Below are 10,341 nucleotides of genomic sequence, written 5' to 3'. Positions count from 1 at the left end.
ATACTCATTAAGTGGAGCACACTTATAATTTTCCATTTATCAATGGCTGCAAATTGTTTACAATGGTGAGGCCCACTTGATGAGCATATGTAGCTGTTTTTTTTTCATCAGGTGATCTTCAAGGTGCGATCAACTTCAGGGATGAATTTCTTAAACCTAAGATAAAATCCAAATTTATCAACGGCCCAGAAAAAAAATAAAAATCTTCAAATCAGAACCGACCACACGCCATCCACGGTGGATCCCGCTTTTTGGACGGTCAGATACAATAAACAAAAACCTCACGCCCGGAAGCGGATTTCCTGCGAAAGCCTTTCCCAGGATGGTCCTGTCATGGAAACGTAGGTGGGGCCCACCGTGATATTTGTGAGAAATCTATCCTGTCCATTCATTTCCTAAGATCATTTTAAGACTTAGAGACCAAAAATGAGAAGGATTCAAGACTTAAGTGAGATACAACGTTAGTATTGATCGTCCACAGTTGAAATATTTGTGGGGCCACAAAAGTTTTGAATCAGGATGGTATTTGTGTTTTCCGTTCATCTCATTGATAATGATGTTATGAACGGTATCAATGTAATTTAAATATCACTGTTGACCCTAAGGAGGTTTCAACGGTAGGAATTTTTGTATTTACCTTTTCTTTCAGTGCGGCCCACTTGAATCTTAGATATTCTCATTTGTGGTCTCAAGTTCTAAAATGGTCTCGAAAAAATGGATGGACGGTATAAATTTTTTAAAAACATCACGGTAGGCCCACCTACGTTTCCAGCGCAGGAACATCCGCGTGAAGTTTTAGCAGGTAATCCGCGTCCCTCACGCCCACCACAGACCCTGAAAAAAACCAACTGAAATAAACCACTCGACGGACCAAAGTTCCCCTGAACGCCTCCACCAAAAAACCCCCTCAACCGTATAAAAAACCCCAAGCTTAGATCTCTCCCCGAAAACCTCTCACCCTCTCTCTCAAAATATCAAACCCCTCTCCTTCTAAATCTCTCTCTCGCTCTCTCTCTCTCTCTCTCTCTCTTCTCGATATCGTACACCTCTCCTTCTCAAACAAATCCCTCCTCTCCTTTCATCTCCACCGTCCATCATCGTCCTCCTCAATGGCCCACCCTCCAGCAAACCCACCGCTTCCCATCTCGACCCCACAAACCCTCCCCACTTCCCAAACTACCCCTTCTACCGCTCCACCCTCCACCATCACCACCACCCCAGCCTTCCGTGCCTTCCTCTCCCACCTCTCCTCCACCGTCCGTCAATCCCTCTCCCTCCGCCGGCCCTGGTCAGAGCTTCTCGATCGCTCCGCCTTCTCCCGTCCCTCCTCCCTCTCTGAAGCCACCTCCCGCCTCCGCAAAAACGCCTCCTACTTCCGCGTTAATTACGCAATTGGCCTCGCATCCGTCCTCGCCCTTTCCCTCCTCTCCCACCCTATTTCCCTCCTCACCCTCCTCGTCCTCCTCGCCGCCTGGCTCTTCCTCTACCTCTTCCGACCGTCCGATCCCCCTCTCGTCCTCTTCGGCCGCACTTTCTCCGATCGCGAGACCCTCGCTGGCCTTGTCGGCCTCACCATCATCGTCGTCTTCCTCACCTCCGTCGGGTCTCTCCTCATCTCCGCCCTCCTCGCCGGCGTGGCGATCGTTTCCGCCCATGGCGCCTTCCGCGTCCCTGAAGATCTCTTCCTTGACGACCAGGAGCCTGCCGCCACTGGCCTCCTCTCCTTCCTTGGCGCATCTGTTCCCCCCGTTGCTACCCGCGTCTGATCCCACGGACGGTATTTTCCCCATCGCTGCCTTCTTTTTTCATTCTATCCTTTTAGGGTTTCGATCGGAAACTTATAGTTCCAGATCCGATCTTTTCTTTTTCTTTTTTCCCATTGTATGTTTGATTTTACGGATGGTGGATCTTGGTTGCTTAATTTTGAGCACTGGACCTTTGGATGTTATAATGGATCTACAGTTATAATTCGTTATACAGATGAATGAGTTTATATGATTCAATTCATACAGATCTTTGTTTTTTTTTTTTTTTCATTTTATGTTTGATTCATGGACGGTGGATCTTGTGTGCCGAATTTTGAGCGGTGGACCTTTGGTTAGTGTGATGGTTCTAAGGTTATAATTCGTTATACAGAAGAATGGAATTCCGTAGATTCGTTTGATACAGACCGTCTACTTGTTTTTCATTTTTTGTTTGATCTACAGATGGTGGATCTTGTGTATTTAATTTTGAGCAGTGGGCCTTTGGTTATTGTGATGGATCTACGGTTATAATTTGTTATCTTTGATTTACGAACGGTGGATCTTGTGCGTTTAATTTTGAATTGTGGGGCTTTTGTGTATAACTCGTTATACAGAAGAACGAATTTCTATCTATTCGTTTAATGCAGATCAAATTTTTTTTTTTTCGTTTGATTTACGGATGTTGGATCTTGTGTGTTTAATTTTTGAACAGTGGACCTTTGATTGTGATGATGGATCTATGGTTATAATTCATTTTGCAGAAGAATGAATTTCTATTGATTCGTTTTATAAGATTGACATTGTTTTCTGCCCCCTTTTCTCTCTATTCATGGAATTTGGTTGAATTGAGCTTCGTTCATGTGCAGATCTATTACTTGTCATCTGATGAATCTAAGATCTTATACATTCTTGCAATTTGTAGATCAGAACTGACAGTTTTAGATCTGTCAAATTTTGAACGGTGGATTTGAAATTGGTATTGTTTTATCAATGGTGGGAAATTTTGTTTTCATGACTTTTGAAATTTTGTTGATTTTTTTTTTTTTTTTTTAGATTGGCATAGATCTAAATGATCTATTATAGATTGGATCTTGGTGGTTTAGTTGTGGTTGGCTTTGATGGTTTGGATCCGTTCATCCGATGTGGCCCTTCATTATTGATGGTCTTGGGTTTGTTGCACTTAGATCTGGCATTGCAATTCCAATGATGGCAGATCTGCCTTGCGATGTTCTTGAAAATTTGAAATTGCATGATGAGACTGTTTATCTTTTATGGTCTCACACCTAATCCACTCATATTTTATGTACCATTGTATTTACAAAGGAAGGTAACTCTGTTGAGGTACTGCACTCATAGTAAGCAGTCTCTCCGCCATACATGGGACCCACACTCCTTTTTTTCTTATCATGGAAATGCGATCAAGACTTGTCCAATACTCCATTAGTCTGTTTTTTTTCCTTTCTTTTTCTTTTCCTTTTTCTTTTTCTTTTGGTGCAATTTTGTTGAATTGCATGTGGATAGTGGAATCCATGTTTATGGGTAGGTTAGTTTGGTGAAAAGATCATATCAGATCTAGATCTGTTTTTGTTGTTGGGTATTCTAGGGATATTTGGATCATTTTAGGGTTGCAATTTGGTTCACATTGTTTGACAGGAAGTTCCAGACCTGACCCATTTAACAACTGGGTCTATATTTTCTGCTCCAAACCCAACCCTTCAAAATTAAAAATCTTGATCGGGTCCATGTTGAAATAAGCCGACCAACTTATTTTATGGGTTGGGTCCGGCATGAGGGGATCTAAACACAACTTGTTTATCTCATGGGTTGGCTTTGGGCCAAGTCTTGATTGGAAGGTATATGGGGGTTTTCACACATGGCATCTACATGGAAAGTTCCACCTGATGGATTGATCAGATTTTGCTCACATATTCCACGATGCAATGTATACTGGCATGTAGATAGGCAAAGCTATGTAGATATAAGTCAATAGAGCTAGCATAAACCTTGTATCTTTAAATATAAGGCACAATGTTGACAACTCACAGCGGATATCAGTCGAATTTTATGGGTTGGCTCTCAGTTGGATTTGGGTTGGGTCCATTTAGGTTGGTCCAAATCGGACCCATTTAAAAAAAATTGGGTCGCAAGGGTCGGGTTGTTTTGAGAGGTATTGTACGTGACCTATTTAGTAATAGGGGTGAATTTTTAGCCCCGAACAGGCATGGATGTCTCTACTTTGAAATCCAGCCCATTTAAAGCCTTACTCAAAGGAGTACAGTAGTTTTTTTTTTGGGAAAGATAAGGAGTACAGTAGTTTTGAACCCAGTTTACAGCTTTGAATTTTTTAAGTGAGTTTCTCGGCACCCAGTTTTCCCTGATCCATGGTGGATGATTTTCGTGAGGAGTTTTTCTTGGTTTCCCCCCCAGAACTTGACAAGGCAGGTTAGGTGTCTGGTAGGGGAACATGTGTATCCTAATCATTGGAAAGTATTTAAAGAGAAAATGGAGAAGAACCCTTGGAAAACCTGAAAATTAACAAGAAATCAACTCAATGGATGCATCATGTAAAGAGAATGCTTGAGAAATCCATCAAATGGGCATCAATGCTTTAAGTAGTGTCTTAAGGTTGCTGAAGGCAAACTTACCTGCAAGTCACCTTTAGTTGGAAAGACCAACCCACTTGAGGGAACTTGACGACTGTCGATAAATTCACCTTGGTGTCTAAATTTCAAGGTTTTTGCTTGGCATTAAGTAGTGCTACCACGACAGTGTTTACAAACTGTGTTTTGCTGGCCTTTGGAATGAGGAAATGACATGCTGGCGTTTAAACTATTTTCCCCTCGGATGGTTTTATTGAATTTGTGGGAATAATGAACATTCCAAGCTGTGACATAGCACATGCCCTTTGTTACATCTTATTGGAGAGAGCACCTGATTAAAAGGGAAAACCAAATGTCTAATACTATGCATGTCTTTGTGAATAATGAAGTGTATGCATTGTGTAGAGGCAATCTAGTCGTCTTACTACAATCTTCTGACTGTTTCCCGGGCTGATGTAGCTGATTAGGACTTGGGTGTATCCCGTGATCTGCTAAGCATCAAGGTGGAGTTATATGTGCACCCAGATCCATAGCTCAAGTGGTAGACTGAGTGAAAGATACCTCGTTTCAACATTGAGGTCCTGGCATCGATTCCCTAGTGGGGGTGGCTAACAGTGAAGTGTGATCTGACAGTGGGTGTACTAACAAGCTAACAAAAAAGAAAAAGAAAAGAAGGTGGAGTTATGTGCCGAGTGTTAGGCATGTTTGTTTAGCTGCTGGGTGACAAGATACTCTTTTTGCATTGCGTTTGAGGATGCCATATAGCCGCTGAGCGTCTAAGTTCCTCTAGTTGTAGAGTGGTTCACATTGGCTATGGAGCATTGGTTGTCTGGTTTGATGCTGATCCAAGGGTGGGCCTTGCCTGGCCCAGGGGGACTAAGAAGGATAACCCTTGTGAGGCTGCTGGGTATGGTCTAGTTGGGACTGCAATGTTACTCAGATAGTCAGATGGGACGATGATTTTGCTGGCATAAATCATCCTACAGGACAGGTTTTAAACAGTGCATGGTTCTATTTTACACTGGAGAACCAGCATGGGTCTAGAGGTAGAGGGTGTTGGTACACTCCATGCCAAGATGCAGTGTGTGAACAGCCATACGGGCAGGATAAGCTGCACAAGACATGGCAGTAGGCATGTGGTGCCGACTGGGAGAACTATGCAACCATGGGCAGACTGGTTCATGATGGGTTGGTGCTTGCATTGCATTTTACTAGTCAGGCTAGTTTAACAAGGTTGCAAGGGCTTTCCCTGCAGGATATTGCACCTGCACGTTTACACTGGCAATGCACCGTTCACCTGTAAACTCAATGTGTCAAAGTTATGGGAGAACACGGTCTGCCAAGTGATGTCGAAGTGTGTTGGATGTGGACCACATGTTTTGTCACCATGTGGGATCAATACTGGCATGTTGTATTGTTATTGGCCCTTGAAGAATGACTTGGTCCACTTCGTATGTGCCAGGCGTTGAGTGGTTAGAAATTGACGATGTTTTGTGCTACTTCCATGTCAGGCGCTGAGTGGTGAGTAGGGTGACACCATGCCTCCCCTGTTGGAGGTCATTGCACCCACGTGATCTGGTGCCATGGTGCTCCCTAGATTATCGATCGTTGCATGGTTTGGTTCTGGCGCTGCTTGTGCTGTGTGGACCAGACATCTGCTGGAGTCCTAGGCATTCTTGGAGATTCTCATGTTCTGTGCTGGATCTTCCAACGCTGGATATAATCTGGCTGGAGCCAGATGCATTCTAACTGGTGTTAGTGCTGTGCCAGATGTGGTTTCATGGTGCACAACTTAGGTTGAAGAAAGTACCAAGAAAGTAGTCCTTCGCGTTTTAAAGTCCCAAACTTTCTATGCAGGCCTGCTAGAAAAAGCCTTGGTGTTATGATGGGCATCCTGCTGTTGAACCATCTGAAATCTTCTCAAACAGATGGATTCTGCTGATTTCTCCCATATCACCTGAAGTTGTACATACCTGGTTTTCTTCTTGCTGAAGAACATAGAAACATTGGTTTTGTAATGAGTATGGTTTCTGATGAAAGTACATGTAACAAAACAATTGTGGAGATGAAGCTTTAGTTACAATCCACGGCAACCAAACTGTTTGATTGATTAATGTGGTTCTGTTAACTTGGAAGGATGGAAAGATTAAATGAGGGGTTTTCCTAGTAAAGCTAGGCAGACAAAGTGGATGCGCTTCTTTGGAGTGCGGTGATATCATTGCATGGAAGGTAATATTTTATAAGACAGCCATTCAGATAATTATTCTGCATGGGGTAGGATGTTGGACAATTTGGATCACATCACATGAGCTAAGGATGAGAATTGTAGATGTAAGGATGTCGAGATGGTTGTTTTAGATGGCTGGGAATTATAGAATTGAGGACCAGATCATCTGAAGTAGCTTAAGAGTAGTCCTGCTAGGAGATCAAATGTTCAATTATGATTGTGAATCATGAAAGGAAGACGATGGCCCCAGTCAAATACAGCCTGGATCATTTGTATAGATTGACTTTTTGGGTCCTACGATCATAAGTCCCACTAAGAGATAAAATGATTGAGAACTGACTTTTTGGGTCCTAAGATCTCAAGTCCCAGTAGGAGATCAAATGATTGTGAACCACTAAGAGATAAAATGATTGAGAACTGACTTTTTGGGTCCTAAGATCTCAAGTCCCAGTAGGAGATCAAATGATTGTGAACCACTAAGGTGGTAGTCTGCACATATGCTCCGAAGACCATAAACGGCTCCCCTTAAGGGAGCTTTTATTAGAATTGTGGAGCATGAGAGGAGGATGAGAGCATAGTTAAACTCCAAATACATACCTAGATCATTTGTACAAAGTGCTAAGATCCAAAGTCGAGAGGAGAAACATCCTAGATTATACGCTAAGGGCATGTTTGGATACATGGAATCCAAAGGAAAAGAAAGGGAAATTAAAAAAAAAAAAAAAAAAAAAAAGTAGTTACTCGATGATGTTTCCTTGATAACTATTGAAACATGGATTCTAATTTTAAAGTTCTTGTTTGGATAGCAAGTGGGAAGTTTCATGTTCCTCTCACAAAAGAAAGTTAATTTCTTGTGCTAAGAATCCAAACTATGAAAAAGTTAAAGATTGCTTGTTGGAAGCCATCCTTCTTTTTTTTTGGAAGCGGATTGCCTGGTGACCTTGTCACTAGGGAATATCCTTGGTGACCCCACGCAGTGGGATTTGATTGAGCCACATGCTGCTGTCATAGATGGGGTGCACGCAAAGCATGTTTAAAAGTTGTTCCTTCGAGTACCGGGCTCCATCTCTGACAGCGGCACATGGCCAAATCAAATCCCACCACGTTGATCACCAAGGATATCCCTGGCGATAGGGTCAACAAGCAATTTGATTGTGACATCATAGGAAAAACACTTTTCCTTTTCTATTGTGTTTGGCATGGAATCTATGTTTCCAAACATGGCCTAAGGGCCCTGAGTAATCACTCAAGGGCTTGGATTGGTGTAAAAAAGTAACCAAGGAAATGAAAATTTGATTTCCTCAAATGTGACGATTTCCCTCCTTTGTGATGGATAGGAAATTGAGGAAATCAATTTTCTTTTCCTCCCTTTCCACTCTCGAATATGAATAAAAGGAAACCTTTTCCTCCACCATCTTACTTATTTGTGACTTTTCCTTTCCTCATGTCTACTTTTTTATTTCCACAAATCTAAACAGATTAGCAGAAAAAGAAGACTAGAATAAGGACTTGGATCAAGGTTATCGAGGGGATAGGAAGGCTACTAAACCTACCAAGTATAGGGCCTTAGGAACGATTGGCGAAACATGATTTGTGAGGAAGACTAGAAAAGGACTATTAAAGGTTCTTGAGGGGATAAGAAGGCTTGTTAAATAGGGCCGGGATTTGAAAACCTAACTAAATGGCAAGTTAACATGGGTTTTTATGTATCATATCTGAAATTGGTAGGAATCGCCCCATATATTTTAGGGATTTTCTTATGATTCTAGGGTTTGGGGGTTCGGTCCCTCCACCACTTCTGTCCTGTTCATTTTCAGGGTCATGACTTCTTGTTCTCGTCTAATGGTGATGTTTATATATATATATATATGTGTGTGTGTGTGTGTGTGACTTTTTCCTTGAGAATTTGATCACTTGTGCTATGTTGTCATCTTTCCCACTAACACGCCACTTGTCTAGGACAATGATATGGCCCACCATGAAAATCACCTGGGACAAATTCAGGCCATTCCACTCGTCAAGTGGGCCATGCTGTTGGAATCAATGAATAACCAATTGTGCTGATAAGCCTGATTCTCAATAAGGGTGATCTTGATGGTTGGGCCTACCGCTTTCATGGCAGTTATGTCTTGCACAAGTGGTGTGTTGACTGTAAAGATTATACAGTGCCCTATGCTGTAGTACACTGGCCCATATGTTATCAGTTCACCTTCTTTTTTTCTTTTTTCTTTCTTTCTTTCTTTTGGGCTACATGTACCAAGAGACGGGTATCTTTTGATTGCCCATTTCTTGCAATTGCCTAGGTGGCTGTAGCTATATTAACCAGAAGGAAACTGACCAGTTGTTGTTGTTTCATCCACAAACCGCTTACCGAACTTCCGAAATTAAAGGAAAAAAGGAGGCCCGAACACCAAGGCTTCAGTGCATCAAGTATCTTGTTGTTCACCACCAATATGGCCTTGTATCGCCCTGTAATGGATTGTTTCGGGCTGATACACTCATATTGTCGATGGGCGATGTAACAGGCACCAGTACATATTGCCTGATACGTGTCGGTTTCATACTATACTTTCAACCTTGCTGGACACAAGAATGTAAGAAGGGAAGAAGAAGGAAGTGGCTTTTAGCTTCAGCCCTTTTAAGAAGCCCTTCTCACACAATAAAAGAAGTGGGGATTTTGATTCTCACACTCTCTTTCAGCCAATAGTCCAGTCAAGCTGCTTATTGCTCTGCAGATTGCATGTATTGGCAGATACATATGTTGATTTTCAAAGAAAATAGCCAAATTATCAAATGGTTGAAATGTTTTAACTGAGAGTGTTTGTTTGTTGAATTTCTGCCGTACCAAGTGAGAGTTGTTGTATTAACGGTTTGGGTTGTTGTAAGATGTCCCAAATTCAAAGGCTTAAGATCGACTGCAATGTGTTGGGATGGAATGTTTTCAGGCAAACACCTCTTAGACATTGTAGTGAAGGACCTGGACAGTGAGTGAAAGGTTGGCTGGTGTATGTGATAATATCTCCATGTTAACCTGCATTTGATGTAGGGTTTGAATGCATCATGTATCAGAGGGGTGTGGATCGTGTGCATCATATCCAGGGTTCTGGACATTCATCAGGTATTGGACAGATCCATGAACCTTGTATTCATGGCTTTGCCTAGAACTGATTTATTTGGAAAAAAGGGTATGTTAATTTTGGAAGCAATTATGTAGAATTTTTATTCTGAATGATCAGAAGAACAAGACTCATAAGGCTTTGAGCTTGGATTGTGATGGGGCTGTGACTGCTGTCATGATGATGGCTTCGAGTAGCATGTCACATGCATTGCAGGGCATCTTTGATTCAGGGCTTGTGCGTGATGGTCTTGGACCTTTTTCTAACTGTGAGTTTTCAAAAAACATGGGTCTGTCCAATACTTGATGAATGGTCCAGATCACTGGAGATGATGCACACATGCCACATATTTGCTCATGGAAGGGATCGCTCAGAAAAATTCTAATGTTTTCCCTATGTTTTTTCAATGTTTCTCTGTATTTCTTGTTATTGGAGATATTATTAGCAATATTGATATTGTTTCCGTATCTCTGGCCAATGAAACTTCTAGCAATACTGGTACTTTGAACATTGGTTGCTATATATTGCATTTATTTTTATGAACGCTTACTATCACAACATGGTATCATAATAATTTCTTTCAACTATAAACATTAAAAGGCTCCTCTGCCTTGGAATGACATTGACCACATTGTCAAACCCATATTAGACTA

General features: G+C 41.9%; 1 protein-coding gene and 1 non-coding gene across 2 annotated transcripts; both read left to right on the top strand.

Moving 5' to 3' along the window:
• Positions 1-1,011: 1,011 nt before the first annotated feature.
• LOC131253460 (PRA1 family protein B1) lies at positions 1,012-2,005 on the top strand. The gene has a single exon (XM_058254451.1). It carries the CDS (start codon positions 1,110-1,112, stop codon positions 1,764-1,766), a length of 657 nt encoding a protein of 218 aa, XP_058110434.1. The 5' UTR covers positions 1,012-1,109; the 3' UTR covers positions 1,767-2,005.
• A 6,871-nt stretch (positions 2,006-8,876) lies between these two features.
• LOC131254652 (small nucleolar RNA snoR109) lies at positions 8,877-8,959 on the top strand. The gene has a single exon (XR_009175773.1). It is a non-coding gene; the product is annotated as a small nucleolar RNA snoR109 (small nucleolar RNA).
• The last annotated feature ends 1,382 nt before the right edge of the window (positions 8,960-10,341 follow it).

The sequence above is a fragment of the Magnolia sinica genome, chromosome 8 (assembly GCF_029962835.1).
Source record: "Magnolia sinica isolate HGM2019 chromosome 8, MsV1, whole genome shotgun sequence".
In the NCBI taxonomy this organism is placed as follows: domain Eukaryota; kingdom Viridiplantae; phylum Streptophyta; class Magnoliopsida; order Magnoliales; family Magnoliaceae; genus Magnolia; species Magnolia sinica.
The sequence above is the reverse complement of the archived record's forward strand: the minus strand, read 5'-3'. Positions and strand labels throughout refer to the sequence as shown.